General features: G+C 46.0%; 1 protein-coding gene across 1 annotated transcript in view; it reads right to left on the bottom strand.

Moving 5' to 3' along the window:
- Positions 1–16,067, bottom strand: part of NFS1 (NFS1 cysteine desulfurase) — a 129,152-nt gene that overhangs the window by 71,523 nt on the left and 41,562 nt on the right. Inside the window, exons 7-8 of the mRNA XM_068108839.2 lie at positions 15,181–15,315; positions 2,700–2,857 (exon numbers count right to left, since the gene is read on the bottom strand). Coding sequence (XP_067964940.1) covers positions 2,700–2,857; positions 15,181–15,315 — 293 coding nt within the window. The remainder of the gene's footprint in view (positions 1–2,699; positions 2,858–15,180; positions 15,316–16,067) is intronic.

The following is a 16,067-nucleotide window of genomic DNA, read 5'->3' as shown; positions in this document are numbered from 1 at the left end:
GTGTCCGCTTCCCATCAGGTGTGTCTTCATTGAAGTCACTGTTGTCCACTGCAAAGAAGACAAACGTCCCTATGCGCATGGTTCTTGGAAAGTATACACCCTGTTCTGTCGTAGACTCTATGACTGAGTTGGCCAGCTGTGTCTCCAACCGCAAGATCCGACTATAATCAACAGACAGACCGAACCCATGCAGGAAATCCAGAAGCTTCTTGTTTCTGGTGGACTGATGGACTACAATGGCAACGGCAAGCTGCTGTGGCCATTCTAAGCGATGGCGGAATGGTGCATCTGGCTCTTTGGGCTTGTACGTGACTTGGCGTTTTGACTTGTAGCCGTACATGATGTTCTGACTGATGGTTATAACATCTCGATGAATAGTGGCTGAGCGCATAGTCTCTGGCTCAATGCTCGTGGCTGGTCCTTCCAGTAGCCAGCGGAGGAAAGCATAGAGTACTTTGGGTACATGCTTTTCAGCATCATCAGTGTTCATTTCTCCTTCAAATTGCCATGGGTGCTTGTTCTGACAAGCAATGGCACTGCGGAGAACAGAGGCACTCTCAAACAGTTGTTCTGTGGCGGACACAAAAGCCCACTGGCGTGGTGACATCATTCCACGCACCAAGTGGGCGGTGGCCACGTCCGAGGGGTAGGCGTGGCCTCATGAGAGACACCGGGCGCCCAGCCCGGAGCGGTACAGTGTTACAGTGTATTCTTGAATAAAGGCGTTTATATGTTACCGCTTGTCCGCTTCCTCCTTGCTCACAAGCAGCGCGCGTAACGCCGCGCTTTAGTTCGATGTTTTTTTCATTTGTCTTCGTCATTGCATCTTCGACAGCTGCATCACGCACGGCAGTGGAGAATACACAGTCTGACTCGTTTCGACGTTTTGGTTTCATGAAGTGAACGTCATCAATGTGAGAGTTTATTTTCTCCTTCATGCCTTGGGTAGTAGGTGATGGGACATTGTGCACACCATTATTGTCAAGAATCCTGGAGTAAACCGACTTCAGGTCAGACATGTTGAGAATTTCACCAGCTTGGAGTAGAGAGCGAACAAGGCTGACAAACTCAATGTCTGCGGCTATTTTGATAACATTAGTTTCTTGCAGTATGTGTTCTTTGTCATCACTTGATGTCCCACTCTTGGGAGCACGTTGGACATTCTGCACCCAGCATGGGAGATGATACTTGACGTCGATCGCATGAGCATCATGTGCACTGATGGCAGCACTCAGCTGAACTTTCCACTTGTGGTTGCTGCCTTCTTCAACAGCTTTCTTCAGCTGTTTACCTGCGTTGAACGTGCATACAACATGTACACTTTCCTTAGTGACCTCTTGACAGAAGAAACAAAGGTCTCTGTTGAATGGAGTTGATGATGAACGTGTGAAGCGAAGAGTCTCGTCTTGCGTAGAACCTGAGGTACTTGCAGCGGCAGGTGCAGAAGAAGGACGTCCACACCTCTTATGAAGATGCTGGGTGTCGCCATGTTCGCAGGCTTTCTGGTGGCGAACTCTAGCACGCTCCAGGTGAGCAGTGTTGCATGTAGATCCATAACATGCCCGGTGCCACTTTGCTTTATTGTTCCTCAAGTCAGTGGCAGTGAAACAGCTTAATCGTTCGCTGATCTGTTTGAAGTCGGCATCACCATATCGTGCCCTCTCCTGGATGAACTGGAGAAACTTTGCATATGAGCCCAGTGCTGGCTCAGTCACTAGTGCACCTTGGGGATCCTGGCACTGAATGCAAAGTGTGAAATCAGTTTCTTTCTTGGTTTTCTTGCTTTTTGGCTCCATCATAGCTCAGGGTCACGAATCTGGAACATACAAATAACAAATAACAATTAAGATAGATGTGCATTAAGTTAGATTTTGGACACTGGTTCGGCTGTGCCATAAAAACCTATTTTTATCCCTTGTAGGTTATTAAAGAAGGTTTCATTCAATTCTCTATCCCCAAAAATGTACAACTGGACACCAGAATCGAAACTCTAGGTCATTTAGAAGCCAAGATAATGGAATTTTACGTTTTCGACATCCGCCATTTTGAAAATCCAAAATGGCCGCCATAAAGAACTTGAAACAATTGGAGACATATTTTTTCTAGAACTTATATCATCCCTAAAGACAGCCCAACCAGTGTCCAAAAATTAACAAGCAATTTCACCGGGCATTTCAATCTGCTACATTGGCCCCCCCACTATTAGGCCCAAGGCAAAAAGCGGCGTGAACTGACATTTAAAATGGGACATGCTGTACACTATAAGGCCATATATGAACCTTCGACCAATCGTGTTACAATGTTAAACCAAATACATTTCGAATATTTCTTTGCTCACATGAAAAATGACCGTATATGAAACTTGGCAACGTCATAATGACCCAAAGTCAAAGCAAGAATTCAAAATGGAAATACACCGACTCCACCACGCACTGATGAGGTGCATTCGCCGTCACAAGAGGGAACTGTGAAAAGGATCACGATCATCCAGACCTTCACCAACAACCAGGGTGACTACAAACCAGCCAAGAGCAAAACCAAATGGAAGTTAATGTTCCACTAAAAATCTCTGTGTTCTCAAGGTCTAAACCTGCAACTCACCTTGCAAATGGTAACCAAGGAAACCAACTTGCCTGGGCTGAGAAATCAAAATAAACACTCGTGAAAGGGCAATTTGACATTGGGCGATGATGAGTCACCTCCATCTCTTGTTGGGAGATTGCGCATGCTGCTCCCATGCCGACCACCAGGGGTGTGGGCACCGTGCCAGACCTGACTCCACGTTCCTGTCCGCCGCCGCTTTGCAGTGCTTCGACACGGACACGAGGCCTACGCTGCACAAAGAGAGCACCCACACCTGGCAGGCCAGGAGAAGGCAGGAGAACAACGCAGAGCATTATGTGATACCGGACAAAGTCAAGCATGGCCTCTCAGATGACAAACTTTACACAATAAAATGATAAAAACAATGCTATCAAAGTTAATACAAATAGGGACAATACCCCTGGGCGAGCTCACCTGGTAGAATAAAGCAGTATACTCCACTGACTAAATGTATTTAAATAGTATCATGGTATATTAAACCAATTTTAATGGTTGCTAGGAGACAGGGCAGCATGTAGTTTCATACTAACGTAATCATAGGACTTTAAAAAAACAAAAAATAACGATTTTGGGGGGAAACCTCCCCAAGTCCCTCACCCCCACACATCCCCTTAAACCCTGATTTTTTTGATTTTTTTTACCCGTAAACGAAATTTGGCGCATCACGGGAGATAAATGTAGTGATCAAGTTTCATAACAACAGTGTGTGTAGTTTCGGAAGGGAGCATATACCTACGTGTACCTCCTTACACCTCCATTTTTTTATTACTGCCATGCACACACTTTAGTACATCACAGGTGTTGAATATTGTGGTAAAGTTTCATTGGAATTGCACGTGTATTTTCTGAGAAGAGAGGTAATACTTATTTTGGGGGGAAACCTGAATCCCCCCCCCCCCCCCCACCCCGAGGACCCCCTTAGTGCCCGATATTTTCAAACAATATACAAATATACAACAACACACACAACATGCATTTTAAGGCCATTTTCCCTGCTAGAGCGAGGGTTAACCTTGCGGTCCCCATGACAATCTTCTCCATTTTGCCCTATTTTCTGCATCTCTCCTTGTTAACCCCTTTGCCCGCATTTCTTCTTCCACCATCTTCAGCCAAGTCTTTTTCAGTCTTCCCCGTCCTCTACTTCCTTCTACATTCATTTCCATCACTCTTCTCAACCAGTCACTTTCATCCTTCCTCAACACAAGACCAAACCATCTCAACCTGTTCCTCTTCACAGCATCAATCACAGGCTCTATTCCCATCATCATTCGCAATTCATCATTTGTCTTCCTCTCTCTCAACGACACTCCGCACATCCACCGAACCATTCGCATTTCCACCCTTTCCAGCCTTCGTTGCTGCTCTACATTCATGACCCATGTCTCGCTCCCATAAATCATAACACTTCTCACACATGCAGCATGCACCTTTCCCTTCAGCGTCAACGACACTCCCCTCCTCGTCAGCACGCCACTCAGTTCCCGAAGCTTCTTCCATGCACATCTCACTCGAGCAACTGTTGCCGAGTCTGATCCACCTTCTCCATTCAGCATGTCTCCTAGGTAACAAAATATTTTCACACCTTCCAGGTTCACGCCGTCTCCAAGATCCAACTCAACATTTCCTCCATCTGCAGCTCCCTCTGTGCACACCTTACACTTGAATGTAGCTGCCACACTGGTTAATGACCCTCTCAAACCACTACATTTTTGATGAACCCACTCAGCGCACATTGTACATTGAATGGAATTCACTCCGACACCCTTCCTGCACACAGCACACGGCCACTTCCCAGTTCTTTCCACCTCACCACATGCTTTACCACTTGCCATCACCTTCGTTTTTCCGATATTCACCTTCAGACCTTTTGCCTCCATACATTCCTTCCACTTGTTCATCTTTTCCTTCAGTCCATCCATACTTTCCGCAATCAACACCAGATCATCTGCATACAACAACTCCCACGGTAAACCCTCCTTTACGGTCTGAGCCAGCACCTCCATCACAGCTACAAATAGTAGTGGACTTAGTATCGACCCCTGATGCACTCCCACCTTCACCTCAAACTCACCACTGTTCCCGTCCTTCGTCCTTACAGCTGTGCGCGCTCTTTGGTACATTGCCATCACTACTCTGATCAACCATTCCTCCACTCCTAACTTCCTCAATGCCCATGTCACTACTTCACGTGGAACCCTTTCAAATTCTTTCTCCAGATCAACAAACCCAAGAAACAACTTCTTCCTCTTCTCCATATACTTCTCCTGCAACTGCCTCACAATAAAAAGTGCGTCTGTCATTCCTCTTCCTGGCATAAATCCAAACTGCATTTCATCGATCTTCACTTTCTTCCTTATCCTCGTCTCCAACACCCTTTCCAATACCTTCATTACATGCTACAATAACTTTATTGCTCGATACGAGCCACAGTCCAGCGGGTCACCTTTCCCCTTGTATAGAGGGGCGAGGGTACTCAGTTCCAAATCCACTGGAATGCGGCCTTCTTTCACGACCAGATTGCAGATCTCTGTCATTCTCTTCACACCCCAATTTCCCGCTGCCTTCAACATATCTCCCACAACTCCCGTCAGCCCTCCCGCTTTTCTACTCTTCATTGCTTTTATCGCTTCCTCAACTTCCTTCTCGGTTATCTTCTCTGCCGGTCCGAAAACTGGTTTACTCTCTATGTTGCCATCCCATTCATTCTCTGCATTCAACAGTATTTCCATTATCTCTTCCATCTTCCTTTAATTCCATCTGGGTCCACAACGATTTGTCCCACTTCATCCTTCAATCAACTCACCCCCATCACATCACACCTCTCTTTCACTTTCATGCTCTGCCTTTTCTGCCCTCATACCCTTCGCCTTCTGCCACTCCTTGAACTTCTTCCTCTTGTTTTCAATCTTCTTTCCAACTTCATCATCCCACCACCATGTTTCCGAGTCCCTCGGTGGTCCTTTTGTCCATCCACATACCTCACCAACAGCTCCCAACAGACTATCTTTCATTGACATCCAACCACTTTCAAGCTCAACCACATCATCCTCGACCATACTCAGCCTCTCTTTTAATGCCTCCCTCACTGTCACCTTTTTCAACCTCCACACCTTCATTCTCGGTTGGTACTTCACCCGCCGAGCTCTCCTCGCACCTTTTACCCTTTTGTCGCAGACAACTAAGTGGTGCTGTGAAACAGCCTCCTCCCCCGGGATCACCTTTGTGTCCCGGAGGTGCCCCCTATCTCGCCTACACACCAGCAGGTAGTCAACGGTTGTCGTCGACCCACCTGACGTGTTTGTAACAAGCTTATTATCCTCTTTCTGGAACTGAGTATTACAAATCAACAAATCAGCTCCATCAGCAAACTCCAAAATCCTTTCACCTTCTCCATTTCTCACACCATATCCGTAACCCCCACAAACTCCCTCAAAACCGTCCATACTCCTTCCCACATGTCCATTTAGGTCTCCTACCACAACAACTTCCTCAGCTTTCACGTTTTCCATCAGCTTCTCTATTGCACACCAGAACTTGTCCTTCTCTTCATCGCTCCGACCAACCTGCGGAGCATATCCCGAGATGACGTTCACCAAGAGCTTTCCAATCATCATTTTCACCATCATCAACCTTTCACTCACTCTAGTCACACTCACCACACTCTCTGCAAACTCCTCAGAAAACAGGACACCAACACCATTCATGCCTTCTGGGCACCCTTGCCACACAAACTTGTATTTCTGTCCCTGCCTACCCTTCACCATTCTCACACCACTTCCCTTCCATCTCGTCTCCTGCACACAACATATGTCCACTCTTCTTCTGACCAATACTTACACCACTTCTCCTGATCTCCCTGTCATTGTCCCTACATTCCATGTCCCAAACCTCAGAAACCGATTTCCACGTCGGGCATCAGACGTTTCTTCGTCATAAATGGAGTGATTTCCACCCTTGCTTCGATCGGGTTCCCCACCTTGAGTTTTGACGAGAGGGAGTGGGGTCCCCCACGGGGTACTTCGGGTTGTACCCTGCCCATATGTAGTTGTAATTGTCATGGTTCTCTTTTTGAGGCAATGTTTTTATGGCCGGATGCCCTTCCTGACGCCAACCCTTTTAGTCGCCTCTTACGACACGCAGGGATACGGTGTACCTATTCTAAACCGGGGTACACACCGGGAGGAGAGTAAACCTAATAATAATAATTAATAAGAAAAATACATAACATGCCATTGACCCCGCCATGGTTATAGTAATTTTACTGAACAGAGTTAAGGCCGTCAGTCGGCCATCTTTGGTCAGATAATAAAACAAAATCTTCTGCATGTGTATACTCTCATGATTGTCTTTGTGCCAGTTTTGAACAAAAACGGTCCATGCATGTTAATAGATGGTTGGGGACACGTTTAAGTAACAAAATGGCTGCCAGTTGGTCATCTTGGATCTGATCTGGAAAACAAATGATGTGCGTATGTGAGACATCATTCCTTATGTGTCCAAAGTTTGAACAAGATCGGTAAATGCTTGTCCAAGAAATGGTTGAGCACGTGTTGAACATTGGGATTTTTACAACTAAAATGGCTGCCAGTCGGCCATCTTTGATCTCGAGGTTGCACAGCTAGGTACGTGTTTGATACCGTAATAATCTTGTGCAACCTCGAGTAATCTTCACCTCTCGTCGTCTGCTCACGTCAGTCAACAAGGATGTGCTGCCCACCTCACAAATTAGCAAAGTTATATATGAGTTTAAGTGCCGATGTGAAGCTCCGTATGTTGGCCGTACAACCCAAAGGTTGGCTGATCATATCAAACAGCATGTCCAGATGTCCCCCATGCGATTCGAAGAAAGAACTTGGGAGTGAAGAATCAACTGGTGCGAGCATGCAAGAACGTTCAAGGACCATCAACCATTTCTTCTTCTTATTCTTCTTCTTCTGCCATTGCACGGCACTTGGATGCCAACCCCGATTGTGCAGAACAGTGCAATGCAGATATGTTCAAGATATTGAGTCGAGGTCAGAGTACGTTACATCTACATATGTGAGAAGCAACCTTCATCCATTCCACGGACCCTTCATTGCGTCGTCAAAAGGAATTTGTACACTTTCACTCATTCTCTTTCAACACGGAAAGATTGAAGGTATTTCCTCGACCGCTGTCCAAGGTAATGATGCAAATTTCTTTATAAAAAACTCTCTTCCTCACTCGCTCTGCACTGCCCTCTCTCCACCTCACCCCCAGGAATACCTTTGGCTACGGCTTCCCCTTCGCTCCCACCTTTTGTTCATATGTGTGTTGTACCGTCCACCAAACAGTGATGACTCCATCTACATCTCGCTGTCGGATAATATGGACCAACTTCTATCTACCCATCCCAACTCTCTCTTCCTCATATGTGGTGATTTCAATTGTCACCATGCCAGTTGGCTGGGTGTGGGTACCTCTCTCACCAGCCATGGCTCTTCAGCAAAGGACTTCTGCGACTCACTGGGACTGACAATCTATCAATTTCCCGACCCGGATTTCAGTCAACGGAGCATCTTCTCTTCTGGACTTGGTTATGACTAACTTCCCTGAAAATGTCTGCTGCTCTTCTGCTGCTCCAATCGGCTCATCTGATCATGTGCTTGTTAAAGTGGACATCTCTCTGACCATTCTCAGAGAGCCTCCTCAGCGTCGATGAGTCTGGCATTTCACTCAGGCCAACTGGCACGGTCTTCAAGCAGCCATCAATCATCTGGATTTATCCCCTCTCGTCTTCAGTTGTCATACCCTTCCTCCCGTCCATGGTACACGGAATCTTGTGGTGAGGCTGTTGCCCAGAAACAACTTGCTTTCGTCTCCTGGAAAGCAAATCCAACGGAAGGAAATCTCATTTCCTTTCACAAAGCCTGAAACAAGTGTGTGTCCACCCTCAGGAGAGCCAGGAAACAATATCTCTCCGTTCTCAAGACCGAACTCTCTTATCTGTCTCCCTCTTCCAAATCCTGGTGGCGTCTGGTCAAATCTGTTTCTGGTGTTTGTTCCCCCTCCATCCCCTCCCTCACCTTAAACGGCTACACGGCTGTCTCCTCACGTGAAAAAGCTGAATGCCTCAACTCTGTGTTTGCCTCTAAATCTTGTGTCCCAAACCCATCCCTCTCTGTACCCAGTCGAACACAGCTGCTCCTGGACTCTGTGTCCTTTCCTCCTGACAAGGTGGAAAAGTTTCTGTCAACCCTCAACTCTGATTCTGCAACTGAACCTAACGGCATCAGTCCACGGGTCCTAAAATCCTGTTCTTCCGCTCTTTCACTCCCTCTCTCTGTTCTCTTCACCCTCGCTTTTGCTCATGGTAATCTGCCATCTGCTTGGAAATCAGCCAACATCACCGCTTTGCACAAAAAAGGTGCAAAAACAGATCCTAGCAACTCTCGACCAATCAGCCTACATGCAGGAAAAAATTTTTTAAATGGATATCTCTTGAATCGCTTTATTGATCGACGTGAAATTTCATACTGTAGTAGAAGTCATGAAAAGTAACAAGTGTGCAAAATTTCAAGATGATTGTATGTACGGTCTGGAAGCTAGAAGTTGTTATTGTGTGAAGAAGAGGCTTCCAGTGTGCGGATTTAATTATTTATCACATGTACAGACTGAAGGCATCGTTGGACACGATCTCTCGGTCATTTTAACCTCAAATAAAATTCTAATTTAAGATTTGTCAATAGCCGAGGTATATTAACAAACGAATAAAACAGATTTGGTCAAATTCTGACTTTTTTTTAACTCGATCGCATTTGACACAGAGTTGTGAGAAGCTGAAGAAGAAGAAACCTCGCATTGGCTTCTCAGACAAAATAAATAATTCTGGCTCTGCAATATCAGGTTTATTTTCTTTTAAAAATCGCTTTTTCTGCAATCATTGCACGGATTGACATGAAATTTTCACCATAGGTGTGCCTGGGCATGAAGAATATTTTGAGGGTAATTATGACGTCACAGGGCACTTGGTACGGCCGCCATCTTGGGAAAACCGAAAATTTTTACATCTCTCTATCTCCAAAAGCGCTGAGTCGAAAAGATTGAGACATATCTCATTGCAAAGAACTATGCATGGAGAATAAGCCTTGTGAATTATGTCATATAAAGGAAGATCTCGCGAGATCACGGCGAGGTCACGTCTTTTCGAAGCTGTTCCATGCGCTCACGCTTTCGAAGCTAAGTGATATTTCTCAATTGTGTTTTTGTCGAGACTGTATCTATCTTTCGGTGTCTGTACGTATAGCGTATCTGTTTGGAAAATTTTCGGTGCTAATTTTTCGTACATGTATACACAATCGTTGGTTAATGCGTATCGAGTATTCTGCGGCCTAGTACTCGTAGGCTTCGGCTACCGTACCGTCTCCGACCTTGTGGTTTTGTTTTTCTCTCAGCGATTCGTCGAATGCGCTGAAATTATTTTCGTTCTCTGTTTCGTCCCAGTCGTTTACCCCATACCTCCTTGGTTAATATCTCTACTCACAAAAAAAAAAAAACCAAAAAATAATATTTCCTTCCCAGGTCTTATTCGTTTATTTGTTGTTCTTTTTGTTCGTTCGTTCTTCGTTCGCGATCACGCGATCACGTGGTTAGAAATGTATAATCTCTCCCCTGAACAACTATTTTCTCTCATATATTATAACACCCTTTTCTTCTTTTCCTACAAAAGGATGCTTTCGTCTTGCTCACCAAATCTATTCATTCCAAAAAATATATATAATACCATCTCTTACAGTTCCTCCTTTCTACATTCCTTAAACTATCCAGAACTCCACCCCTCCTCCAGTGTCCTCAAACGTATTTTTGACTCGAAGGTCTCAAACTCATTTTGCAAAAAATGTTCGTTTCCCATGAATCATACACTTTTCAAAATCCAATCTCACCCCTCCCCTCCAAATCCTCCCCATCACCCATCCCTTTCAAATCTCCCCCCTTGCCCCTTCCCTCCCCTCCCTCCTAAACTCCCCCCACACCCCTCCCCTCCGAGACTCTCCCTCGCTCCTCCCCTCCTAGACTCCCCTCTCATCCCTCCTCCTCAAAGCATCCTCCCTGCTTCTTCCCCCTTCCAACTTTCACCTTCATCTCCCCCAACCTTCTGCCTCGCTCTTTCCCCTCCTCAAATAACACCTCACTGTGCCTCACCCAATCTCCATCAAACCTTTTGTCCGCCCCATTCTTCCCTTTCTCCAAGCTATTCTGAAATCTCTGACACACCTTCAACAGCTCTCCCTACCTCTTCCTCCTCTTCCACATCTTACCCTACCCCCCCCCCCCCCCTGTTCTGGACCCGATGCTCCCCCTTCCTCTTCATTAACGGTATGGACCTCAAACATCCGGGGCCTTCGCTCAAACTTGACTGACCTCTCCATACAGGTTGCTTCTGACAAACCAGATGTGATCTGCTTAACAGAAACTTTCCTCCTTCATGATGTCTCTGATGCCTTGGTATCTCTCCCAGGTTACTCCCTCCGCCGGTATGATAGACCCGAGCCTCGTCCTGGAGGTGGGGTTGCTATCTTTATAAAAAACTCTCTTCCTCACTCGCCCTCCACTGCCCTCTCTCCACCTCACCCCCAGGAATACCTTTGGCTACGGCTTCCCCTTCGCTCCCACCTTTTGTTCATATGTGTGTTGTACCGTCCACCAAACAGCGATGACTCCATCTACATCTCACTGTCTGATAATATGGACCAACTTCTATCTACCCATCCCAACTCTCTCTTCCTCATATGTGGTGATTTCAATTGTCACCATGCCAGTTGGCTGGGTGTGGGTACCTCTCTCACCAGCCATGGCTCTTCAGCAAAGGACTTCTGCGACTCACTGGGACTGACACAATCTGTCAATTTCCCGACCCGGATCTCAGTCAACGGAGCATCTTCTCTTCTGGATTTGGTTATGACAAACTTCCCTGAAAATGTCTGCTGCTCTTCTTCTGCTCCAATCGGCTCATCTGATCATGTGCTTGTCAAAGTGGACATCTCTCTGACCATTCTCAGCGTCGACGAGTCTGGCATTTCACTCAGGCCAACTGGCACGGTCTTCAAGCAGCCATCAATCATCTGGACTGGTCTCCCATCTCTACCGCCTCTGACATCAACTCATCCTGGGAATTCTTTCAAAGTAAATTGCTCTCTCTCATGCACAGATTTATCCCATCTCGTCTTCAGTTGTCATACCCTTCCTCCCGTCCATGGTACACGGAATCTTGTGGTGAGGCTGTTGCCCTGAAACAACTTGCTTTCGTCTCCTGGAAAGCAAATCCAACGGAAGGAAATCTCATTTCTTTTCACAAAGCCCGAAACAAGTGTGTGTCCACCCTCAGGAGAGCCAGGAAACAATATCTCACCGTTCTCAAGACCGAACTCTCTTATCTGTCTCCCTCTTCCAAATCCTGGTGGCATCTGGTCAAATCTGTTTCTGGTGTTTGTTCCCCCTCCATCCCCTCCCTCACCTCAAACGGCTTAACGGCTGACTCCGCACGTGAAAAAGCTGAATGCCTCAACTCTGTGTTTGCCTCTAAATCTTGTGTCCCAAACCCATCCCTCTCTGTACCCACCGTACCCAGTCGTACCCAGCTGCTCCTGGACTCTGTGTCCTTTCCTCCTGACAAGGTGGAAAAGTTTCTGTCAACCCTCGACTCTGATTCTGCAACTGGTCCTGACGGCATCAGCCCACGGGTCCTAAAATCATGTTCTTCTGCTCTTTCACTCCCTCTTTCTGTTCTCTTCACCCTCTCTTTTGCTCAAGGTCATCTGCCATCTGCTTGGAAATCAGCCAACATCACTGCTTTGCACAAAAAAGGTGCAAAAACAGATCCCAGCAACTACAGACCAATCAGCCTTCTCCCAATTATCAGCAAAGTCATGGAATCCATCATTGCTTCAGATATGAAATCTTTCCTCTTCTCCAATGGCTTGATCTCTGATCATCAATTTGGTTTCAGACATGGTCACTCTACTCTGGACATGCTGCTTCTGCTTTCTCAACAATGGATGGAGGTCCTCAACGCCAAACAGGAAATTCGAGCTGTCTCCCTTGACATTTCACGTGCCTTCGATACGGTCTGGCACCCTGCTCTGCTCACCAAACTCTCCTCCTTTGGTATCCATGGAAATCTCCACGCATGGCTGGCGGACTTCCTCTCTGGTCGTAGTCAACGTGTGGCCCTGAATGGGTTTCTCTCATCTCCTCTTCCTGTTCAGGCTGGAGTTCCCCAAGGTAGTGTTCTGGGCCCTGTGCTTTTTCTGGTCTTCATCAATGATCTCTCTGACTCTCTTGAAAATCCTCTCTATCTCTTTGCTGACGACTCTACTCTCTGTCGCTCCATTCCTCATCCCTCAGATCGGCAGTCTGCAGCCTCCTCACTCTCTGCAGACCTGGACAAAATCACAGACTGGGCAAACAAATGGAACATGTCTTTCAATCCTGATAAATCTCACACTCTTACGATGTCTCTCCGAAAAGACCGACTGGAAAACCCTCCCATCCACTTTCTGAATAATCCTCTCCAAGAAGTTCTGTCACTCAAGCTTTTGGGTCTCACTATTTGCCATGATCTTTCCTGGGAAAACCACATTTCAAATCTGGCCTCCAAAGCCAGTCGCCGACTGGGCATCCTCCGTCGTGCGAAGTCCTTCCTTGGCACACCTGAGCTCCTCACCACATACAAGGCTTTCATCCGCAGCTCTATGGAATACTGCTCTCCCCTCTGGTCTGGTGCTCCTGCCTCACACCTAGCCCGTCTTCACACTGTTGAAACCAAAGCGTTCAGAATCATTGGAATCTCCCGCGATGAAGCTAACTCCAAGGGCCTTTCACTCACTCACCGCAGGCAGGTTGGTGGTCTTTCCGTCTTCTACCGACTCCTCTGTGGCCTTGCCCCCCCAGCCCTCTCTGGGCTCTGTCCCCCAAATATTCCTACAGGTCGCACAAGATCTGCCTGCAACCCTCTTCTGGTTAAACTGCCAAAATCAAGACTTTCTGCTCACCTTCACTCCTTCATTCCTCTTTTCTCCCGCCTCTGGAACAAACTCCCTCACTCTCTTCAATCCAACTGCACCCTCCAGGTCTTTAAAACAGCTGTTCACCACCATCTCTTATCCTCCCCCATCCAAAACCTTGATCTTTTCTACCCCTGCTAATTTTCGGTCCCCTTGTGTTTTATACCTCTCCCCCCCCCCCCCCCCCACGCCTCCTGCCCCCAAGCCCTCTCCCTCCCACACTTCTCCCTGCTCTCAAATGTTGTGGTTGTGTGTGTGCTTCCCCTTCTCTCCCCATCTTGTCTTCCGCTCCCTCTTTTTGTGTGTTTTGTTTGTCTGGTTGATTTGTTTGTGAAATAAATGTTAGCTCTTTCACGAGCCTCGATTCAGTATACAAAAAAAAAAAAAAAAAAATAATGTTGCCCGCATTATGACGTCATAATTCGACACGTACAAAACTTCATCCGATCAGGATGAAATCTTTTGAGCATCATCTTGTGATAAATTGATGGAGGAAAAAAAAAAAAGTGAAAGCGGGGTTGTTGTAAAGTGTGGGGATGTGTGTGTATGCGTGCGTGTGTGTGCGTGTGTGTGTGTGTGTGTGCGTGTGTGTGTGCGTGTGTGTGTGTGTGTGTGAATAAAAGAGAGAGATAGAATTTTGAGGAACAAATGAAAAAACGAGATGTGTGTGTGTGTGTATGTGTGTGTGTGTGTCGGGGGTGGGGTGTGTGTGTGTGTGTGTGTGTGTGTGTGTGTGTGTGTGTGTGTGTGTGTGTGTGTGAATAAAAGAGAGAGATAGAATTTTGAGGAACAAATGAAAAAACGAGATGTGTGTGTGTGTGTGTGTGTGTGTGTGTGTGTGTGTGTCGGGGGTGGGGTGTGTGTGTGCGTGTGTGTGTGTGTGTGTTGGGGGGGGGGGGGGTTGGGGTGTGTGTGTGGGGGTGTGTGTGTGTGTATGTGTGTGTGTGTGTGTTGGGGGTGGGGGAGGTGCGGGGGTGTGTGCGTGTGTGTGTGTGAGAGGGGATGTGTGTGTGAGAGGGGATGTGTGTGTGAGAGGGGATGTGTGTGTGTGAAAGGGGGTGTGTGTGTGTGTGTGGGTGTGTGTGTGTGTGTGTGGGGGTGTGTGTGTGTGTGTGGGGGGGGGGGGGGGGAAATGTGCGTGTGTGGATATGTGTGTGTATGGGGGGTGCGTGTGTGCGTGCGTGTGTGTGTGTGTGTGTGTGTGTGTGTGTGTGTGTGTGTGTGTGTGTATCGGGGTTGTATTGAAGGGGGGTTGTATCAACGCATGTGCAATGAAAGTGGGGTTGTATGAAATCAGGAAGGCGGAGTAAACCGTTCATCACTGCCAGCAGTTATAAAGTGGCAGTTCTAGTTATTATTATTATTATTATTATTATTATTATTATTATTTTTATATGCAGTAGAGTTGGGTTGAATTCAGCACCATGATATGGTCCATCAAAAAAATCATGAATAAAAAGTTAATTAATAAAAACATGCACTGAAACACAAATCCACAAACAGTGAGCAATCAGCTCTGAGTAGCAGAGGCAGCACATCCGTCCCATCCCACCTTTCGGCCCATAGAGCTTATGGCCACTAATGGACATCACATCAATGTTCATCGCGTTTACATCCAGTGGAAGTTTGCCTACGGCTTGTGCAGCATCTGTGTGGAAGAAAACCTTCCGCTCACGACAGAGACCACCTAAGGGAAGGATAGAAAAAATACAATAAATAAAACTCGAGTGAAGTCGTTGGTGAAACATCGCATATCCCATACTTCCCACCTAAAGCAAAGTTGAAAGATGGGAAAACGTTACACCAGGAAAGACCTCATATCAAATTTTGAGTTTACCCGAGACGTAATTCGACATCACGACATCAACCAATAAGCCTCCGCCCACATTATTACATCTTTATACATACTTGTACTAAGTTTGATTTAAATCCATTTTGTTATGTTTGATTTAATCATTTTGTTAATTTTTTAAAAAGTTTTAATTTTTATCATTAAAAAAAAAAAAATCTTTTATTTATTTCCTTTTAAATATTTTTTTATTTAAAAATTACAAAAAAATTTTTTTTCCAAGATTATTATTTAAAAAAATTTAATATTAAGATTTAATTTTTGTTGTCATTTTGTTTGATTTAAATCCATTCATTATTTAAATCCACATGATTTGAGGGAAACCGAGATCTTACCGGCGACGGCACGGTTTTTCGAAGCTGGACACGTTCACGTTTTCGAAGTTAAGTAATTGTTCACAATTGTATTTTTGTCGAAACTGTATTTATCTTTCGGTAAGTACCTATAGTGTGTCCCGAGGAACATTCTCGGTGTTAATCTTTCATAAATTAATCGTTCCTGTTTGCCCCACGTGTGCGGCCTTGTAGCCTGAGGCTTCCCTCTTCGAAGTTCGTTCACTTAAGTTCCCTCCTTCGCTGTTTTTGCTTGGT

Source organism: Myxine glutinosa, chromosome 2 (assembly GCF_964187855.1).
Source record: "Myxine glutinosa chromosome 2, kmMyxGlut1.1, whole genome shotgun sequence".
Lineage (NCBI taxonomy): Eukaryota > Metazoa > Chordata > Myxini > Myxiniformes > Myxinidae > Myxine > Myxine glutinosa.
This window is presented reverse-complemented; position numbering and strand designations above follow the sequence as displayed.